Source organism: Serinus canaria, chromosome 17 (assembly GCF_022539315.1).
Source record: "Serinus canaria isolate serCan28SL12 chromosome 17, serCan2020, whole genome shotgun sequence".
Classification (NCBI taxonomy): Eukaryota; Metazoa; Chordata; class Aves; order Passeriformes; family Fringillidae; genus Serinus; species Serinus canaria.
The window spans coordinates 11,104,065-11,125,846 of NC_066330.1; the positions used below are offsets into that span (position 1 = coordinate 11,104,065).

Here is a 21,782-nt window from a genome sequence, read left to right on the forward strand (position 1 = left end):
TAATTTTTTATTCTTATGGAATTTAGGGGTTTTTCTTCCCCATTGTCTCTTTCATCTTTCAATGTCTAATTTCATTTATCAGCAAACCTAAAGTTTATTTGTAAAAGCAAATATCTTTTTCCATTCATCAATCAGTGGAATCCTTCCCATTGTTTCTTTTATCTTCCAGAGCCAGTTTTATCTACCAGCAGATCCTCAGGTTGTATGGAAAGACAAATCCACTCTTCCTCTCTATGGCCACTGCAGAGCAGAAGTTTGGCCACAGGGCCAAATTTTCAAGAAGGGCAAGGAGTACCCCGGAAACTACAGTGTCACTTCAGTGCCTGGTAAAGTTATGGAGAAGATTATTCTGGGAGTAATTAAAAAACACCTGAAAGACAACACAGTCACTGGTTACAGCCAGCATGGCTTCATGAAATTGCTTATCAAACCTGATTTCCTTTTACGGCAAGGTAGCCCATCTGTTTGATCAAGGAAAGCCAGTTGATGGACTCTTTGTATTTCAGTAAAGATTTTGATACTGTCTCTCATAGTATCCTTCCAGATAAAATGTCCAGCATTCAGCTGGGTAAACACATCATGTGATGGGTGAGCAACGCACAAAGGGTGACAGTGACTGGGGTGACATTAGGCTGGCACCAGTCACTAGAGGGGTTCTGCAGGGCTCCATAATTGGCCCTGTGCTCTTCAACATCTTTGTTAATGACTTGGCCATAGGACTGGAAGGAAACTGAGCAACTTTGCAGATGATACAAAAATGTGAGGAGCTGTTGATTCCCTCGAAGGGAGGGAGGCTCTGCAGGGAGACCTGGACAATTTAGAGGACTTGGCAATTACCAGCCATGTGAAGTTCAACAAGGGAAAAGGCCACATTCTGCACTTGGGATGAGGTAACCCAGGATGTACAAACAGACCGGGGAATGAGAAGCTGGAGAGCAGTGTCACAGGAGGGGACCTGCGGGTCCTGGTTGACAGAAAGTTGAATGTGAGTCAGCAATGCCCTGGAGCCAGGAGGGACATTTGTGTCCTGGGGGCATTAGGCCCAGCATCATGGGCTGGTCAAGGGAGGGGATTGTTCCACTCTGCTTTGGGCTGGGGTGGCCTGACCTCGAGCTCTGATGGCAGTTTTGGGCACCACAAAGTAAGAAAGACATTAGGCCATCAGAGAGTTGCCAAAGGAGGGCAACAAAGACGGTGAAGGGCCTTGAGGGGAAGCTGTATGAGAAGTGGCTGAGACTTGGTCTGTTCAGCCTGGAGAAAAGAGACTGAGAGTCACCCTGACAGTTTACAACCTCCTGAGGGGATGAGAAGGGACAGACACTGATCGCTTCTCTGTAGCGACCAGGGACAGGACCTGAGGGAATGGCCTGAAGTTGAGTCAGGGGAGGTACAGTTTGGATATTGGAAAAAGGTTCTTCCTCGGACGGTGTTTGTGCACCAGAACGGGCTCCCCGGGAAACTGGTCACAGCACTAAGCTGACAGAGCTCAAGGAGGGTCTAGACAACACCAACTCCCTTTCGGATGGCGCTGTGCAGGGCCAGGAGTTGGACTCGATGATCCTTGAGGGTTCCTTCCAACTCAGCCTATTCTGTGATTCCATGGGGGAAGCGCTGCGCTGGACGCAGTTCCTGCGGGGCCGGGAGTGGAGCGAGACGACAATCGTCTCCCGAACCCCAGAACGAGAAGGCGCCCAAACCCCGGGACCGCGTGACCCGCGAGCGGCGGAGAGGAGTTCCGGGGAGCGGGACGGCACCTCTGGCTCCGCCCCGGCCCGGTGCTGCCGCGCCCGGTCCCGCCGCGTCCCGCGCAGCTCAGCGAGGGCTCCCCACGCCATGGACCCTCCCGAGGAGGTGCGGGCGCAGCTGGAGCGGTGCGGACAGGGCCATCTGCTGCGGTTCTGGGCCGAGCTGGACACGGCGCAGCGCGGAGCGCTGCTGGCGGCACTGCCGCCGGGGCTGGGCGAGCACTGCCGGCAAGCGGCGGCGGCCGGGGCCCGCCAGCGCGGCCCGCACGAGCGCCTGGATGGCCGGATGGAGCCGCTCCCCACCGAGCTGCTGGGCAGCGCCCGCCGCAGCAGCCCCACCGCACTGCAGCGCTGGGAGGCGGAAGGTGAGAGGGGCGTGAGGCCGCCTGTCCCTTCCGTTCCGGGGCTGCCGGCGTCCGGCGCGGGGGTTCGGGCGCTCCGCGTTCCGCCGAGCCCCAGCGGTGCGGGACAGGGGTTGCCCCCGGCGGGGCCCCGGGGCAGGAGCCACCCCTTGCGGTAGCACCGCGGGGCGCTAGGCAGTCCACCCCCGGCACCGCGGGTGGGAGCCGCAGGGACTGCGGGTCGGGGAAGGAGGAAGAGAGCAGGGTCAAGGCTACGCCCGGCCCTTAGCGCCGGCAGCCGTTGTCCTCGGCCCGGGGAACTTTGGTTGAGACACCGAGTTTTCACTCTGCGTTATGAAATGGAGCGGCCGAGGCCCCGTGGCCGTGCCGGGCCGGATCAGATCTGTACAATTCCGTGACAGGCAGTGATAGGCTGCTGGGGCTTAGTCTCTCCTCCCACAGAACAAGCGACGGTATAAAAGGAAAGAGCCTCAAGTTTTGTCAAAGGAGATTCAGGTTAAATATTGGGGAGAATTTCTTCACTGAAAGGGTAGTCAGGCATTGGCACAGGCTGCTCAGGGCAGTTGTGGAGTCACCATCCCTGGACGTGTTCAAAAAGCAAGTGGACATGACACAATACTGTTTAGAGGGCATGGGAGTGTTTTAAAGTATCTGTCATGAAAAAATGTAATACTAGAGGATTTAAAGGGGCTCCAGGAGAGCCCGAGAGGAACTTTGGACAAGGACTTGGTGTGACAGAGCAAGGGAGAATGGCTTCACACTGGCAAGAGGGCAGGGTTAGACTAGATATTAGGAAGAAATTGTTCCCTGTGAGTGGTGAGGCCTTGGCACAGGTTGCCCGGAGAAGCTGTGGCTGCCCCTGGATCCCTGAAAGTGTCCCAGGCCAGGTTGGATGGGGCTTGGCGCAACCCGGAGTAGTGGAAGGTGTTCCTGCCCATGGCAGGGGTGGAATGAGATGGTCTTTAAGGTCCTTTGCAACCCAAACCATTCTATGACTATGAGTCTCTGGGGAGGGTGGGAGCGTGGGGGATTTCATTGCTGCTGAGCTGGGCAGCTGCCTGGAGGATGAGCTCCAGCCCACCAACAGATGCAAAGGCTGGTCTCAGGTGCTGATCCCTATCCTTGCTGTGTCATGTGCAGCAGGAGGCAGATGGGATCTGGGAGAAGCCCAGTAAAGTCCATAATCCATGGTTTTTGGAGCCTGGTAGATGCGGGTGTGTGAAAGCTAGGGGTAATGGGGGAGATGGTGGCTGGATGTGCTCTTCCCACAGCATGTAAATCTTACATGGATGTCCTGTGCTTTTTTCTAAGTGCACACTCTTACTTAATAAGGGCCCATATGTGTCTTGGATCTTTCTTTATAAAACATAGCAGCATCATTAAAAATAATTTTAATAAAAAAAAGAAAGCCAGGAAGACCCACCTGGGTTGTAGAGATACTTGCCTAAATTTTGACAAGTGGTTGCACAGCCTTGGCCCAGCGTTGACAGTAAAGAGGTGAGGATGTGTGGGCAGGGGAGTCAAATTTTCCAAGCAGAAACAGAAATAGAAGCATCAGGGTCACAGGGCAGAGGAGCTTTTCTGCTGTGTCAGACTCCACTCATGGGGCTGAGTGGTGATGGAGGGAACATAAGCTGGTACAGTGAATCATAGAATCCCAGAATGGTTTAGATTGGAAGGCACCTTAAAGACCATCTCATTCCACCCCCTACCATGGACAGGGTCACTTTTCACTGTCCCAGGTTGCTCCACACCCTGTCCAACCTGGCCTTGGAAACTTCCAGGGATCCAGGGTCAGCTACAGCTTCTCTGGATAACCTGTGCCAGGGCCTCTCCACCTCCACAGGGAAGAATTTCTTCCCAATCTCCCATCCAGCCCTGCCCTCTGGCAGTGGGAGCCATTCCCTGTGTCCTGTCTCTCCATCCCTTGTCCCCAGTCCCTCTCCTGCTCTCCTGGAGCCCCTTTAGGCCCTGGAAGGGGATCTGAGCTCTCCCTGGATCTTTCTTGTCTCTCCCTCTCTTTCTTGCCCCCAGCTCCATGGCCTCCTCTGGACTCGCTCCAGCAATTCTATGTCCTTCTCATGCTGACAACCTCAGAGCTGAAGGCAGCACTGCAGGTGTGGTCTCACCTAAGCAGGGCAGAGAATTCCTCCTTCTCACTTGCTGCCTCTTGTGGTATCAGCCCAGGGCACAGGGACTTTCTGGATGTTAGTGCACTTGGTCAGGGCATGCTGAGCTTCTCATCCACCCCCACCCCCCAGTCCATCTTGGCATGGCTGTTTGAGGGTGTCACAGTGAAGAGGAAGGGACCCTTTGAGTCCTAGAGGCAGATAGGGCTGGGTCAGGGCTCCACAGTTAAACTAACAGCTTTATCAAACTGGGTCACTTGTCCCCCAGCCAGCTAGGCAAGTGAGGAGCTGGTGTGTCTGCCTTGTGTCACTGGCTGCAGCATGGAAAGGAAAGTAAGGCCAGGCTTCCTGTGTGGGCTGGCCTTGCTGGTTGCTAGTACTGCCTGCAGCAGCCCCGGTCTAATATGTTTGAGATCCTGCTGCTGTGCCCAAATAATCTGACCCTAAAGTCTGATGGCTCCAGGCCACCTCAGCCTTGCAGGCAGCCTGAATTTTTACCAGAAGGCCTACACACAGATGTTCTGTTTCATTTGTTTTGTTTTTATGATCTGGTTTAAGGCTGAAGAGGGATTTTATTTCCTGGAACAAGGCAATCAGGACCAAAGACTTTGTTCTGCTGAACCCGGGCATTGCTGTGTGTCCCTGAAGATGTGGTAGCATTCCTGCTGGCATTTCCCAGTGGAACCAGCACCATGGGGACAGGCTTTGCAGGATCTTAGGTCTCTGAGGGGATGCAGCTCTGAAAGGCCTTTGTTTCTGGTATGTTGAGCAGGCTGGGAGCAGGTGAGCCATCCCAACCTGCTGTCCAGTGTCCCTGAGACTGCATGGCTGGTACAGCCTGTGGCTGTGGGGTCATCATCATGCTGAGCTGAGATGCTCTGTCCTCTGTCTGTGCTCCCCACAGCTGCCACCTGCATTGCATCCTCCAAAGACTGAACAGCTGGAATAATATCTCCTCCTTCCCCCTCCCCCTTTTTCTATGATAAAAAATTATGGATAGGAACCAGACAACTGAAAACTTGCTTTAGGAACACCTGAGATATTTTTAAAATAGTTAAAAAACTAATACTGTTGTTATTGTGTCTCAGACAGCAAAACTGCCTGGTCAGATTTGCTTTCAGATCTTAAACACTGACATTTAACAATCACATTTTCTGGGCAGCCCTAGGAATGATGGTATAAATCAAACATAGACCCAAGCACTTTTCCATTCTGTCAGTGTTTTATTAATGAAATCTAAGTCATGGCCATGGGCTGAGATGTACCCCATCTCATCAGAGAGTTTGATGAGCCATTCTGGTTATCTGACTGCTTTGCAGAATTGAAAAGTTTGGAGTCTTTTTCTCTTACTGACTGCTGTTGTAATGGGACTGATGTGCCTGTTCAGTAAGAAAATTCAGTCTTTCTTGCAAGATCAGTCTGTTCCTCCTACAAAATCTATTTTTGTTTTTATACTTTTTCTGTGGAGTAGGACTAACTGCAGCATTGGTAGGTATCTCAGCATTTTCTCTTTACTTGAGCTGTTTGTGTTTCATATGCTGCAGAAAATAAGGTGGGTTTTTTTAAAGGGGATAGATCTTTCCATTGAGGCCAGATGAGTCATTTTTTATGAACTTCAGTTGTGAATGTTGGTGATTTTACAGTTGGGAAGTCAGAGCAGAGCTACTTACTCAAATTTTTGGTGTTATTTGTTTTCATGGTGACCTAAGATCAGAACTTGGAAAAACTGTCTGTGTTGTAGGGTTGTATCATAAATACTGAGAATGCCATAAATGATGGGGTGCACTCCCCTGTCTGGGTTGTTCTTGTGCACCATGGTGAGCCCTCCTGGAATATGGTCCTGTCAGTCTGCGGGATTGTTAAAAAAGTGACATCATTGATGTTATCAGTGATATTGCTTTGGGCTTGAGTTTATCCCACTGAGGTTGAGGTTTCAGTCCCTGCAGTGAGAGGCCCCTCCAGGAGATGTGTGTGAGATGGCAATTCCTCCTTGGGCAGATCCCATCCCCTTGTCATTGTGTGGAAAACTTCAGAGAACTGCTATCTCCTGTGGGGCATCTGCATTTCAGTGGGGTGATGCCAGCTATGGCACCTGTGAGGTGTGGCTGAGAATTGTAGCTCCTTGATATGGAGCAGAGTGGAGACCTCCTTGACTTTCCCAATACAGTGTTGACTTCAGAGTGTCATTCATGTAAATGGTGCTCTTGGACACAATCTGTTGCTCTGCAGAAACGTCTCATTTGGGATCTGTGGGTGTGGTTTGTTGCATCAGAATGTGAGTGTGTGTGTTGGTGTGAGGCTGGCAGTGCAGGGGGGAGATGCAGCAGGGCAAGTGCCCGACTTATTCCACTGGTGGGTGAATTCCAATTGCATTCCAAAGCAGCATCCCTCAAGCTGCAGCAACTGAGAGCAGCAAATGCTGAGCTTGGACCTCAAGCAGCTTGTTTTAAATTGCTGTGAAATACTTTAGCTCAAGTTTCAGTTCTAGATTATTTTATAGAAAAAGAATTCTTTAAAAATGTTTTAATTGCCCATTTCACAGAATCACAGAATGGTTTAGGTTGGAAGGGATGTTAAGGACAAGATTATCTTGTTCTAACTCTCCTGCCATGGGCGTGGATGCCACTCACTATATGAGGTTGCTCAGGGCATTGTCCAACCAGGTGTTGAGTATTTCCAGGGATGAGGCAGAACAGTTTGGAAGTGTCCCACAGGGCAACTTTTTTAGGATTTTGTTTTTCCCCTCCATAAATTCTTTCTGTGCAGGATCCCAGTAGGGAAACAGCCACCACCCAAGCCAGGGCATGGGAAGGTTTGGAGCCATGCTCCGGTGCCTCTCCATTCAGCTCTTTCCCTTCTCCTGCAGTGATGCCCTGCACTGGCAAACAGCTGAGCATGTAGGAAAACCACGTGATGGGACTGGAGCAAATACTTGATATAAGTAAGAGCTGAGACCCTCTGCTCTGTACTTTGAGTGTCCCAGGCAGCTCAGTGGAAGCACAAAGGAGTCATTTGTTGCTTGTGGTTTGTTGTGAAATGCCGGATGTCTTATTTGCATCACCATGCAGCTCACCCAGATCCTCCCATTTTTACATTACCAATTAAAACCTATTCAAGGTTTAAATTTTTACATTTCCAATTTAAACCTATTCAAGGTTTAAATTTTTACATTACCAATTCAAACCTATTCAAGCTTTCCCTGCTGTCCAAGGCCCTCCTGAAACTTAGAAATCCTAAGATTTCCACCCACAGGTTTCTTCTTAGGGAGCTCTCCTAATCCTACTTGGAGGATTGAAGATCTCCAGAGGTGGCTTCCAGCTCTCACTCCTGTGGCTACTCTACAGCAGAACCTTGGCTGTGGAACTGGCCCCCTGTGTGCCAGGACACCACCAGTCTTTTTGGAAGGGGTGTGTTTAGGAAGAAAGTCTTGTGTTAGTGCTTTGGTAAGACTGAAACTTTTAAGCATGGGAAGGGGAATGGTGTTACTGTAATGTCATGGACAACTTAAGTCTTTGCTGAGAAAATTGCTGGAAGCTGCAGTTTTGAACAGAATTAAAATCGAGCCAAGTTGTTAAAACAGCAGTTGGTATTTTTGCTCTATTGTTCATTTAAACAGCCAATTATTTAAAGATTAGCATAAACCCAATCCTGTTTTTTTTCTAATTCAATTTCTTTGGTCCCCATATCTTTCAGTCCAAATCAGGAATATTTTATCCTCAGCTGTGGTTAATGTGAGGTGTTTCCTGAAGGCTGGGGTGCTCCACAGGCTGTCCCTGGCTGCAGGAGCAGTGGCAGTTCAGTGCTGTGTGATGGCAGAAGGCGCTGATAGCTACCTGCAGCAGAGCTGTGGCTTCTGACATGGCAAGCCTAATGTTCCTTGCATCCCCAGAGAAACTCAAAGTGTTCCCTAATGAAAAATTTTTCTCACAGTTGTCAATCATTATTGTGATGTTGACTTTGGAGAAGGCAAGGACCAGAGTCAGAGAGTGATCTGAGTGTTTATTATGTGCTCTGGTTCTTTCCCAGGTTCTGGACTTCCCTGATTTGTCAGGAGCACTGACACTGGTTTCAATTAGATTGTGGAAGCTGTAGCTCCTGCAGGCTTGACTGTATTACCAGCCCTGATTGCAGCTATGTTCAGCTTCTATTGAAGCTGGAGCACAGGTACAGATAATTAATTAAGGCAGATTCCAGAAATCCTCCTGCTTTACTCAAGATGATGAGACTTGGCTTCTTTGGGATATAGGAATGATAAGGGACCTCTGGAGATCTCTAGTCCAACCCCCATTTGGAACAAAACTGTAAACAGCCTCAGGGCAGGTCAGCTACAGCTTTACTAAAGTAATCCTTGAAAACCTTAGGGGGCATTCCTTCCTCTCTGGATGTCTTTTCTAGTGCTGCACTACCTCCCTAGTAAAGATTTTGTATCCTAATTTGAATCTCCGAAGCTGCAGCTCATGGCTATTGTCTGTTTTTGCACCAGTTGTTGCTTTAGGTAAAGAAACTGCTGCATCCAGGAGTTGAAAGGAATTTTCTCCTGTGTGTGCAGTGGCATATTTCTCTCTGAGCTGCCAACACTGAACTGGCAGCTTCTGGCTGTTGCTTGAGCTCTGCAGAAATGCTGAGGAGAAGAACATAGAGTGTTGATTGCTTTGGAGGTTCTTATATTTTCTTGGGCTTCTTTTTCTACAGGTTTACATCAAATTTCACAGAACAAGGTGGCAGTGCTACTCCTGGCTGGAGGACAAGGAACCCGCCTGGGAGTCAGCTATCCCAAGGGCATGTACAACGTGGGGTTGCCCAGTGGCAAGAACTTGTATCAGATCCAAGCAGAAAGAATCCGCAAAATAGAGCAGCTTGCTGGCAAGAGACACCACTGCAAGTGTATCATTCCCTGGTAGGTGACCTAAAGCCAGACCTGCTGTGCGGGGCTCTTTGCATTCCAGTCTTGCCCATGTTGTCTTCAAGAAGCACTGAGCTGGGTGCTATACAGAGACAGGTTGAGAGGAGCCTTTTGTTGGCAGGATTTGTGATGGCAGAGGCTGGAAGAAGGTGCAGAGGGATGGGAGGTGGCAGGTCCATGTGTGCAGACCTGAGGGATTGAGTACAGCCTTTGTATCACTGACCACAACACTAACTGCTGTACTTTGCTGGCTTTGCAAGCAGCTACTGGCAACACTGTAAACAGCACTTTTCAGTTATTGTTGCAGATGCTCTACAAGAAATTTCATCCATTTCTGCTTTCTCAGGTTCCTGCATGGAGGACAACCTAGAGCTTGCCTTCCAAGCCCTTCTTCCTCCCCTTGTCTATAAACTATGTAAAAAAGTCTTGCTTTGTGTTCAGGCCACCTCCTGCTGTCACTGTTTACAGTTGCCTATTCTGCTGGCTGCTCCTGGCATTCAAAAGAGATGAGCTCTGCAAAATGTGAATTCCCTATGGGGTGTGGTGGGTGAGAGGAAGGCACTGCAGATGTGTCTGGAAATGTTTTCTGCCAAATGCTCTTAGTTAGACCATGAGGACTGTGTAGAAATACACTTTTGGGATCAGTGTTTGGTCTGAGGCAGGGTTTTGGCAGTGAAAGAGTAGGTGTCTGAGGGCTTCAGGGTGCCACATTGTTTTGCAAATTGGAAGTCAAATTTGATTCATACATTGTTTCTTTGTGGAAGGTGAGTCCATATTGTTCTTCTTCCTGAAGCCTTGTATACAGGACCTGAATTGCAAATGCATCAACCTTGGAGCTGCTGGAAGCCAGGATGGATTATCTGCAAGATGCCACATCTGTTTCCAGTTCCCCTCCCAGGGGTGAGGAGGCAGTTGAAGTTTTTTGCTGCTCCAGTACACCTGGGCCCAGGCTATGGTGTGCTACAGAGATGTAAACTGGGGATCGGGAATTGAGGTCCAGGCTCTTCTATGTTGTTTTCTCATGCTGACAGAGGACCCTGTATTCCTATGCCAATAGCTGTTGAAGAGTTTGACAGGTAGATTATGAAGGTGGCTTTTAGACAGTAGTGGAGGAAGAGACAGAAACAATGTGGAGCTGAAAGGAAAGGAGGAAATAGATATACTTACAACAAAAACAAACCATGCAGCCAACATATGGAAATACTGCTGTTTGCCTTGGCACTGAAGAGGTGCTGGCAGAGTGAATTGGCCAGGGTTTCTATAGACATTTAACATCAGTTTGAATCTAGAGTGAATGAGCCTGTTTTCTGCCCTTTGTCTTGTTTTCCAGCTCATCCGGGTATCCAGATGTTGTTCACATTTAGGGCAAGGCTCTTCTGTCCTGGCTGGAGCTAGGCCAGGGTAGGATCATGCCCTGATATGGTCATAGGACCCCATGCAGCCTTACCGCAGGATGAGTTCTGGAGGAGAGCTCTTGTGTGCAGTTGCTCACCACAGGATGCTGCTGTGTCTCATTTCACACTCTTGGGATTCCTCTCTTTTCTCTTCAGTTTGTAGTTTTGCCTTCCACTTGTGTTGTTCTTTCTCATTGCCAAGTCCATTGTTCCTGCCTAGGTATATCATGACAAGTGAGTTCACATTGGGGCCAACAGAAGAGTTTTTTGTCCAACACAACTACTTCAACTTGGACAGATGCAACGTTGTCATGTTTGAACAGAGGATGCTGCCTGCTGTCACCTTTGATGGGAAGGCTATCTTGGAGGAGAAGGGGAAAATTGCCATGGCTCCAGGTACTTGCTGTTTCCTCTTCCATACTGCAGTACTGTCATATGTGTTGGTAGTTGCTACGGGTCATCAGTCTGCCTGGGCACACAAAGCAGGCTGTGGGGGTCAGGGCTAATGGTTCCAGTCAATGTGGAAAGGTTCTCTAATGTTTCAGGCTGGTAATCGGGAGCATACATCTGTTTAGTTCTGGCTGGACATTTGACCACAGCACGTTTTTTATCCAAGTCTGTGAGTGTGGCAGGATTAGAAGTGCTGTGGCTGTGGGGTAGGAGAAAGATGCATTTGCAAAGCTCTCTATGTGGTCTCTGGAGTGCTGCCTCCTGTGATGAAGGTCAGGAGCTCAAGGCTGATAGCTGGAAATGGGCAAAAAAGCAGCAAGAAGATGAACTCTTTTCAAAATGACAGCAATGTCTCACCTTGTAATGTTCTTTTAACCTAGACATGGTAAGAGACTTGGTGAGGGCAGCCCAGCTGGGGCTATGTTGCAGCTGCAGAGTGGTTCTCCCGAGCTGACAGGGGCCTCCCAGGAGGAACTGTAAATGGGTGATCTGTGATAAACGTGCAGGTGAGGTGTCTTTTGTACAGCTGCAGTTCAAGCCTTTGAAAAGGCACTGAGAAGTTGGGGGGAGGATAAACAGAGAGTAAGATTTATTTTAGTCTTTCTCCAAGAAAGAGAATAAATATGCTTTTGCCCCGTACTGGAGGAGAAGTGTAAAAGATTTTTCCCACCCTCTGCATAGATTTGTCATTTAGTAGTCTCCCTCTGAGGATCTTAGTAACCTTCATAAAGTCTCATAATGCTGCTCAGTGAGGCTTGTCCCCATGGTCCCACTCTTCAAGTGAGAGAACTGGGGTGAAAACATGCTTCCCTGAACTGTGTGGCAGAACTGGAAATAAAACCTGTTACCACTAGCGCTTGGCTAGAAAGCATTCCATACTCTTCCATTCAAGAAAGTTTGTTCAGTACTTTCTGCTTTTGCTCCGTTACCTGGAAAAAACCACCCCAAAGTCACAAATGATCCAAGATTTTCTCTTTTCTCTTGCATTATAGATGGCAATGGTGGCTTATACCGTGCTTTGATGGATAATAAGATCTTGAATGATATGAAACAGCGTGGAATCCAGTATGTCCATGTATATTGTGTGGACAACATCCTTGTGAAAATGGCAGATCCAGTCTTCATAGGTTTCTGTATTTCCAAAGGGGCAGACTGCGGTGCAAAGGTGAAGCAATGCTAGCACTTGGCTGGTTTCCTACAGGGAGTTTGGGTCTGATAACACTTGGAAGCTGGTGGCTGCAGGGAGCTTACATGACCTGTGGTGTTCAACCCTTTGCACATCAGCAGCTCACTCTGAGCAGGTTTAGAGTTCCTTGCTGCCTGCACTGCATTTCACATTTCTACCCGTAGGTGTCCTCTGTTCTTCCCAGAGTAATGTGGAAAATAAACTTCAGTTAGAGCAGGAAGTATATCTGCACAGGAAACTGCAGACTGGAATTGCTTTGCACCTATGCCCAGTCCTTGCTACATAGTCCTTGCTATGGGCTGTCTAGAAGCCATTCTGGACTGGGTTGTGGTTTATAAATGTGCCTTTAGGTCTAATAGAGGCATTTCTTACGCTCTGCTGTGGAAGATGGGGAAAGCCGTAACAGCCTGGATTTTGTTAACTTAAAGCAGCACGTGTCTGAAGCGAAATTTATGTTACGTGAGTCATCAGCTCTGTTCAGACAAATGGGAAGCTGAAGGCTAATAGTTGCAAACAGCTTTCTTTTAATGCCAGATCCTGATCCTTGATAAGAAAAGTAACGCCCACTATGCAGGTTGCTTTTAACTGTCTTCTGAGAAACTCAAATTAAGTGGTTGAGTAATGGGGTTTATGTTGAATTAATGGGCAAAATGTGCCTCCAGACTGCTCTGGGCCCCTTACACAGCCTTGAGGTGCTGGAGGATCAGCAGGCAACAGTCCTGTGGGATTGTTTGTACTTGGGAGTTGGAATAGTCCTGGGATATTCTTCCTCTTTGTCATAAATCTGTGTCCTGTGGCTGCAGGTAGTGGAGAAGGCATACCCCACGGAACCTGTTGGGGTGGTGTGCTGTGTGGATGGGGTGTACCAGGTGGTGGAGTACAGCGAGATCAGCCTGGAGACTGCACAGCAACAGCGCCCTGAGGGGGGACTGGTGTTCAGTGCTGGCAACATCTGTAACCACTTCTTCACTGTTGAGTTCCTGGAAAAAGTGGCCCAGTAAGTCCCAGCAGACCTTCTAGGTAACTGTGCAGCCCAGAAATACCTCCAAGACTGGGTGTGCCTGTTTCGCACTCTGGAATTTTAGTTATGGTTATTCCCTATATTGCCTTTCACTTCCTATCTCTTCCAAACAGTTCCAAACACCTGAGTCCCCTTTCTGACAGCCTCAGCATACTCTCCAGGCCCTACCCAAGGAAGAAGTTTCCAGGTTCACTGTAACTAAATCATTTGAGATATACCAGTGCACAATCTTCCTGGGCCTTCAAGGGTGAGCAGCTGTGCAGGCTGCAGTGTGGTCAGTGATGCAGCCTCATCCATGGATTTCTGCGGGGAATGTTAGCCGTGCCAATGCTTGGGACAACAGAGTTTGTGGGAGAGGGTGAAGTTGCGGGTGGACTCTGCACCTTGGTGTTGGGGAATGGGGAATGTGATGCTGGGCATTCAGTGAGCAGCTGTACAACCTTCCTGAAGAGCTTGAACCACCCTTGGGTGAGGGATCTGCTCTGTTTTCACCCCAATCAGATAACAATTAGGGTTGCCTCTTTTTTTTTTGTAACCTCTGCCTGCAATTTCAGCTTGATGCATACTTCTCCCTCTCCTCTGACTGTCATGTCCCAGTAGTACAGAAAGAGCCCATGGCCAGGCTGCTCTGCTTGGGGAAGTGTTTCCTGGATGTGACTTGGATCATATGGGAGGGAGCAACACCCACAAACAGTTGAGAGTTGACCCAGAGCAGTAATGAGCCTTTTGCTTCCCTCAAGTGTATTGCTTTTTTCTAAGTGGGCCTGAATTAAATAAAATGATTGGTTTCTTCTCCTTTTGCAGAAAATGGGAGTCACAGCTAAAGCATCATGTAGCCATAAAGAAGGTGCCCTACATTGACAAGGAGGGAAATCTGGTAAAACCACTAAAACCGAACGGGATAAAGCTGGAGAAGTTTGTGTTTGATGTGTTCCAGTTCTCTAAGTTAGTGACAGACATAATTTTACTTTTCTCCTCCCCTTCTCAGTGTTTATTTGAATGACTGTAGGTTGAAACCAGCTATCCCAGGGAGCACATGGTTTGTGTGTGGCTTGTTAGGAAGGTTGTTGGATCTACACCCAGCTCCAATCCAACTGTAACGCCGCGGGCTCTGAGGGGAGCTCACAAGGCACTCAGTGCTTACGCCAACCCTGCTCCCAGACTGGTCATCCTCCTGAGGATGTGTTGGCTGGCCTGGCCTCTGCCAGCCTGGGAAAAACAAAAGAAGATACACTATTGAGTGCAAAGCCAGTGAAGCACATATTGGAGTATTTAGACTTGCAAAAATTGGGTCTTTCAGCATTGTGGCTTCCATGACAACTGCAGCTCTGGTTACATTTTTGGGTGCATTTTTGTTAAGCCAGGGCTCAGGTTGTACCCTTTGTGCTTGGAAAACTGTTTACTTAAGCACCATGGGGCCAAGTGGAACTGTCAGTGTTCACTTTCCAAATTCTGCAGCATAGCTGGGAGTGCTGTGTCATACGTAGTCAGGGGTACTTGTGTCTAGGGAATATAGGATTTTAGCAATTAAGCATAAGTGTTGTTATAAAATCTATTTCTCCAGGGTCTCAAATTCAGCAGTGAAGATTCGGTTTTAGGCTTTAATAAATGCCAAAGAGGGACCTCAGGCAAACTGAATTATCTTTGTTTGGGGATCCTATTTCTATTTTTATACTATTTTCTTTATTCAATAGAGAGCTCAAGGTTTGAACCAGTCTCTGTTTCCTAATATGTGTTAAATAAAGTAGTATCAAACTAAAGACAAAACCAAAACCCAGGGTGATGGGAACACTGCTGAGTTCTGAGCCATGACAGAACTCATTTGCAAGCAGTGGTTCCTTTTGGTTTTTTAACAGCTCAAAACCACCTTGGCAGCTGTGCTTTCATGCATGAAGTGCAGAAAGCACATGTGGTGGTGCTTTTTAATTTGCATTCCCATTTCTGGTAAACAGCTGTACTTCACAATCAACTCTGAGGCCTCCCTTGTTGCTTGTTTGTCCCTGGGAGCTGCTGTCCTTAGTTGGTCCTTACCTACAGATTCCCAAGCAGGGGGGTATCTCTTGGGGCATGGTGGAGTGCTCTGCAGTGAGTGCACTGCTCATACTCTGCCCAAGCTCTGGACAGTGCTGTGTTCTCTGTCTGGCTGTGTTCTGAGCTGTCTTGTCCAAGAACCTCCCACTGCCTAAAAAAATTTCTGTGGCATCTCTGTTGAACTGTTGCTTTTTCTCTCCCTTGAGCACAGATCTGGTAGGTTGGGAGGCTGTTGTTAAGTTCCCAAAAAGAGAAGGCTTCTTATTTTTTTCCATTCTACAGCCCTGGTACTCCTTGGGTCTTCAGAATGGTAGTGGGCTTCCCTTGGCTTGACTGCCTCAGGCTGCATACAGTGCTTCTCCCAAAAATATATATGAGCCTTTCCCCATGAATGTTGTTGCATTAGCAGGGCTGATGACTAGCTCTGGTTTTCATGTTCATTGTTTTCTTCCCTTTGCTGGTAGGAATTTTGTGGCATTTGAAGTTCTGAGAGAAGAGGAATTCTCACCACTAAAAAATGCAGACATAGCTGACAAAGATACTCCTACCACTGCTCGGCAAGCCCTCCTGGCCCAGCATTACCGCTGGGCTCTCAAGGCTGGAGCCAGATTTGTGGATGAAAATGGTTGCAGGATACCAGAAAAACTCAGGTATAAATCTGTGACCATCTCTGTAGCTTCTCTCATGGAAGTGCTCAGCCATGCCAGCTGGCCAATGGCACATGCTGGGCTCTTCGAAATTGGGCATTAGTGTAGTCACGGGGTGGCTTAGTGTGATTTTTGTTCAGCAGGTCCTCTCTGGATATGCAGGTTGATATCTACACTTCTTGCTCCTCTTATGACTGTGGGTGCTCCAGATAGTTAGTGCTTGGGGCTCTGGGCATTCTCTCTGGCAGATCCCTGCTCTTGGGTAATGAGTCGGCCCTTCCTTCAGCACCTTATTAGACAATGGCAGTCTTTCCCATCACTCTGGATTTAGCAATGCAAGGAATTTTAATTTGTAGGCCCTGACAGTTTTTCTGACTGTGTTCCCAACAGGAATCTCAGGTGGTCTTAAGGATTGGTTGTTAGAGTGATTACCAGTTCAGATACCTTCCTGCATCATGTATAATGGAAAGCTGCTTTTACTCCATGAGGCCATTACTTCATCAACTCATAGTTCAATAGATCCACAAGTTGTTCATTTTACTTGAAAAGCATCTCTATAAAAGGGGTGTTTTGGTTTTGCTGAGTAACATTTGGGACCTGTTAATTCCTTTTTATTTTCACACTTTGTTTTCACATAATGTTTGGTGCGTGTGTCTTTAACAAATGTCTTACCCTTCTGGATATCCTATTCTGGATAATCTTTTGAAGAAGATACACTGTTTTTTAACCATGGCAGGAAGTTAATCCTGTGTTCTCTTCTTTAGTCTCTCAGGAACTGAAGATCCTCCGGCTGTGTGTGAGATTTCTCCATTAGTGTCTTACTTTGGAGAGGTGAGAATAGCTATCTATGGAGGCATTTTAAGAGTGTACAGGTATGCATCTGACTTCCTTCCAAACACAGATGGTTTTTTTAGCCTGGGTTTGATGAGAAATGGTAAGATTAAGGAAACAGGGACTTGGGCTCTGTGTTAATCATTATGTGGTTCCATTATGATTTACTCTTCAGCATTTTGTTCACTCTCAGTTTTAGCCATCTGTAAAATGAGATTTGCAACAAGGCTGCAGTTTCATTAAGGTTCCTGAGCACTTTGAGATCTTAATAAGAAGTGCAGAATATTCAGATTGGAAAACCATGGGTTCTGTGCTTATTTGTGCTCATATCCCACAGTAAGTGAATCCTGACTGAGAAATATGATATACATGTTGGCTTTAGGGAAGCCATTTCTCAAGTTTGTTCCTCTGAAAATAATTGATCCACTGAAACTTCCATTTAATAATGAGAATAGAAGCTTCCCTATTGGATGGACAGGGTGAGAAATAGCAGATTGCAGGAGAATGTGTGGGCACTGTTTGCTAGGTTTCTACATGTGTTAACTTGCAAGCCAGCTACTTGCAGTAGGTGTATTCCTCAACACATGCAGGTGACAAACTCATTGCAATCAGTAGGTTGTCAGAACAAAACGAAAACAAGGCAATTAGACTTTTCTTTGCCAGGATTATTCTAATGTCAGTTAAGGACACACCTTCCCATGTTGTTCTCCCAAGAAGTTTGTTTCTGACATCAGGTTTTATGGTTCCTAAGCGCCTCTGCTTCTTTCTTTCACTGGGGAAACTGTAACTCTTGCCTTGTCTCTGACCTTTGTCAGTCACTTACAGACTTAAAATAGTGCATTTACAGCCTAACAATACTGTTCTCACACCTTCTCAGGGTCTGGAAGTGTACATGAAGAACAAAGAGTTCCCTTCTCCCTTTGTACTCGACGAAAACAAAGTGGAAATGCTGGAAAATTCTTGAAGTGGGAAGCCTTTCCTTCTCAAATTAGATCCACGTTTGTCAGATCCATTATAAGAACTGAATCTCTATGAAGTGCATTATAAAAAATTGCTTTTGTGGCTTAACACTTTCTGGGTGCTAAACAGATCCTACATTTCTTATTTACTGTTGCATATGAATTTGGAAAAGAGCCAGTCAAGGCCTGATAAATCAGCTTTGCCTTCAAGAAGATTCAGTTTCTTCAATGCCTTGTTAGGTGTCTTGTTTGTGTTGGTGTGGTTTTTTTGGTTTGGTTTTGTTTCTAAATCATGTGCACAGTTGGAGTCAGACTGAGATCCCATCCTGAAAAGTATGGAAGGACTTTGGATACTGAGGTTTGCTCTCCAGTGGTCAGTTTTTTCCCTAATCGTGTGCTGATTAGAAGATCCAATTCAGCAATTGCATCCTCTAAGCAGATCATACAGAGTGTGCTGTATGGAGGGGTGTTGCTGTGCCTAAGCATTGCTTGAGGCTTGGAGTCCAAAGTAGAACAGACTAGTTTTGTATCTAGGCTCATTGGTGCCATGCTTAGACTGATTGCTCCTTACAGTTGTAGTGACTTGGGCTTTTTTAATTGAAAAAAAAAATTTTCGTGACCCTCTGCCCTTCCTGACTATAACAGTTTTCCTTTCCATTTCCTGTTTAATATATACCATATCCCTCAGACAAGGTTCTCTTGGGGTACCTGAAAGTAGTAAAAGAAACAAATCCCAGTGGTAGAATTTAATGCCTAACCAAAACAAAACAAAAAAGATTCAGCATCAACAGGGTACGCAGTAAAACACCAGCCTCCGCTTCTACAGTTTTTTTCCAGGTGATTTTCCAGCACTCTTTCACTTAGGAAGTAATTCCATAGATGCCTTTATTTTAGATATGTTACTAACCACAATGTAAAATGTCAGCTAATGAAGGACACTAATTGTCAGAACATATGTAGCATGTGAACTCAGCCCTGGCCAAGAGGCCTCAGGGTAACTCTGACCCTTAAGCCGCCAATGATTCTTCATGTTCAGTTTTTGGACACTGCCCCAGAAAGCTCATGCCATTTGGATGCAGAACCTGTGCTGAGCATATCTAACTCAGTATGTTTCAGCCTTGGTGAGGATGTGTCAGCTGCACTCTCTGGTGGCTGGCCTTCGCCTCAGAAATGTTCCATACTCTTCCCCTAAACGTGGTGTTAGGGAAGGTAGCAAGAAAGACATTTCATCTGAAATGTTATTTCATGCATCAGCTTCTACTGAGGAATTGCTTATGATATTTCATTAAGCATAATGAAGTTCCGTGGCTTTCTGCAAATTCTGATGTGAAGCTCTATTCAGAATAATAGAGAAGGGAATGGGGAAGTATAAAAATGACTTTGAGAGTAAATACAGTTTCTAGGTATGCTCAAGTTTTCTAAAGAAAGCATCTAAATGTCATCATCAGAGTTTTTGGTTGTAAAGTGTTTCTGCATGAACTTGAGTAATGATCCTTTCACACATGCAGACCAGCTAATGACTTGTTCTGATTACCTCAGTTGGCATGTGCAGCCAGTAATTCACATTTTTAGTATAAATGAAGCATTTGTCCTTGTCACCCAATTCTTTAGTCTTTTTGCAGTGTTTCTATGACACATTCCATTCCTGTAAGTCAAGTTTTATATCTGAGAACATATTGTGTTGTATGTTTGTATTGCTCAGAAGTTCAAGCACATGCTTCTTTTATACTCTGCTGTGCTATAAAGAAATATTTCTTTCCTTTTTCTAAAGTTCTTTCTCTTTTAAAGCTTCAGTTTCCATGCACACAGAACAGAGCTGCTGACATGGTTTTCAAAAAGTTAATTAAAATGCTAAATGTCTTGTCTTTTGGGTTTTTTATCTTCTGTGACTCTTCATTTTAAACTGGAACATAGAAACAATTTTGAGAGAACTTTAACAAAAAAAAAATCTGTCCTGTATGTAACAGTCTTTGTACACATTATAAAATGAAAAAAAGTACCTGAAACAAAGGGAACACCTGTACTACTCCAGAAACTTCTGGACATCTAAGCATTTTTAACAATAAAGATGTTACTGTGATTTATATGTGTTTTCTTGTGTTTCTTGTATGTGAGAAAAGACACACTTCTTGTCTCTGTCCCTGTGAATGTTGTCACTCCAGCTGCAAGATGGTGTCACTGCTGGTGCATCTGGAGACTGCATTGCCCACTCTTCAGATTACAGGGGCATATGGAACTGAGCAGAGGGTGATTCCTGAAGGGAGTTGACATTATGGGATCTATTTTTTCATCAGAAAATAGAATATTGTGTTCTTGTCTCCTGTATATTTTTTCCAAGCTTTTCAGCTTAGTGTATTGAGGGAAGGGAGTTTAATTGCAGGTGGTGGTAGTCTTATTTCAAGTAGATTTGAATAATATGGTTCTGAGTCAGTCTCACAGCTGGTGTGTAGGTAATGAGCACACGCTGCCATGCAACTTTAACTTTGCTTTCCAATGAGAGTCACTTCTTAAACACAACTCTATTTGTAGCACAATCAGTAGAGAAAGGCAGAAATACCTCACAAATGGCAGACTGCCATCATTTGGGGCTTTAGGGCTGAACCCAGCAAATGTCAGAAGCAAATGTTTCTTTCTCACCTCTTTCTCCCCGTTTCTCTCTTGACATCCATGTGCAGGCTGCTGGGGATTTAAGTATGTTTTTAAATATGTTTACACAAATCATTAGTTTCCTGTGATAGGAAAAATAATACTAAAAATGAATGCATGCTTTAGACATCTTAAAATGTTGTTCTGCTTGTTTATGTGCTCTTTGTATCTACCAGGAATTTTGATTGATTAGTTTTCTTAATCATTAAATGCTCAAAAACCACCAAATTTTCTTGAAATCTATGGTGAGGTGAATTCCAAATGTAAAGGCTCAAATGATGGACACTAACCTGCCACTTAGGCACGGCTAGAGGTGAATTCACTGCCAGCACTTAGAGCAGCAGTCTTAAAGCAGCTGCTTTAATGCTGTCCTCTTCCTCTTGGATTATGAACCTGCGCTAGAAGTTATTACTTGCTATGCTCTGGACTCTGAATGTGTACATCACTAAACAATGCTCTTCAGCTCCAGCTGAGTATGTCCCTCCTTCTCTGCAGGGAAATTTTTAATTGCAGGGGGAGTGACACAGGGCTGTGGGTCTGTGGAAGAGCAGCTGAAGGAAGGAATTGTGTAGGATGAGTGGCTTCCTGCTGCATACCAAAATTCAGTGCCAGGTCTTATTTACACAACTAGTTAAGTTGCTTTTCACCCACTCACATCCTCTCACAGATTCCAGTTGTCTGCTCTCAGGCCCGTGTTCCTGCACTGCCTGCTGGAAAACTGTTGTGTCTCGGTGTTTCCGTGGCAGGTGATAATGCCATCAGACAGCATTTCCTGTCCTCTCGGAGGCAGCAGCACTTCAGGGTTTTCCCCGGCCGTGATCACTCTGCAGTTGGGCGGGAGGAGCTACGATGGCCGTACCCCCTCCACGGGTCCGGGCACAGTCCTGTGTGCCGGGGCTGCACCTCGCCACAATGGCCTACTCCCCGTTCCACGGGGACTTGCAGGCCATTTACTGAGTTGATTTTCCCTATTATCTGCCACATGCATTTCTGCATTTACAGTTCTTCCATGCCAATGACTCTGTGACTGGTCTCTATGTTGCAGTCTCACGACAACCGAAGAACAGCGAGAATTCCCAGCCTCTCCTTTGGCTCACTGCCCACCCCGGCAGCTGCTGTCCTCGCCGAGCAGGGCGCGGTTCGGCGAGGTGCGCCAGGACAGCGAGAGGCAAGGGCAAAATCAAAGCAGCCCCGAGCACCCCTGCCCAGGCTTGAAGCCCGAACCCGTAAAGTAGGCGGGGGGCTTGGGCCGTACACACGCCGAAGGCTACGGCCTCGGGGCGGCTCGGCGAGTGGGCAGCGCGGGCTGAGACCTCCTCCTGCCCGCCCGCGGAGAGGGTCCGTCCCGACTGGGCTTCCTCAGGGCCGGCGTTTCCGCGGCGCCGCCGACCGCCCTGGGTCCCACCTCGCTTCGGTGCCATCGAGCGCGAACGCGCCGGCGCCAGAGCCAGCGCAGCACCGGAAGCGGTTGCCGGAAG

At 47.0% G+C, this 21,782-nt stretch overlaps 1 protein-coding gene across 3 annotated transcripts; it reads left to right on the forward strand.

Moving 5' to 3' along the window:
• Positions 1-1,762: 1,762 nt before the first annotated feature.
• UAP1L1 (UDP-N-acetylglucosamine pyrophosphorylase 1 like 1) lies at positions 1,763-19,742 on the forward strand. Of its 3 annotated transcripts, none has more exons than XM_050980999.1 (9): positions 1,764-2,110; positions 8,929-9,133; positions 10,754-10,929; positions 11,976-12,148; positions 12,973-13,166; positions 13,995-14,135; positions 15,686-15,871; positions 16,633-16,740; positions 17,577-19,742. In XM_050980999.1, the coding sequence occupies exons 1-9, from the start codon at positions 1,834-1,836 to the stop codon at positions 17,593-17,595; spliced, it is 1,479 nt and encodes a 492-aa protein (XP_050836956.1). In that variant the 5' UTR covers positions 1,764-1,833; the 3' UTR covers positions 17,596-19,742. The 3 variants fall into 3 exon arrangements, with proteins under 3 accessions (XP_050836953.1, XP_050836956.1, XP_050836954.1); XM_050980997.1 differs by having other exon boundaries at positions 16,633-16,699; XM_050980996.1 differs by lacking the exon at positions 17,577-19,742 and having other exon boundaries at positions 1,763-2,110; positions 16,633-17,569.
• Positions 19,743-21,782: the final 2,040 nt, after the last annotated feature.

Coding starts and splice junctions, on each gene's coding strand:
- UAP1L1 (XM_050980996.1), top strand. CDS start 1,834: ATGGACCCTCCCGAGGAGGTGCGGGCGCAGCTGGAGCGGTGCGGACAG. Junction 10,930..11,975: donor GAAAATTGCCATGGCTCCAG/GTACTTGCTGTT, acceptor CTTGCATTATAG/ATGGCAATGGTGGCTTATAC. Junction 12,149..12,972: donor GGGCAGACTGCGGTGCAAAG/GTGAAGCAATGC, acceptor CTGTGGCTGCAG/GTAGTGGAGAAGGCATACCC.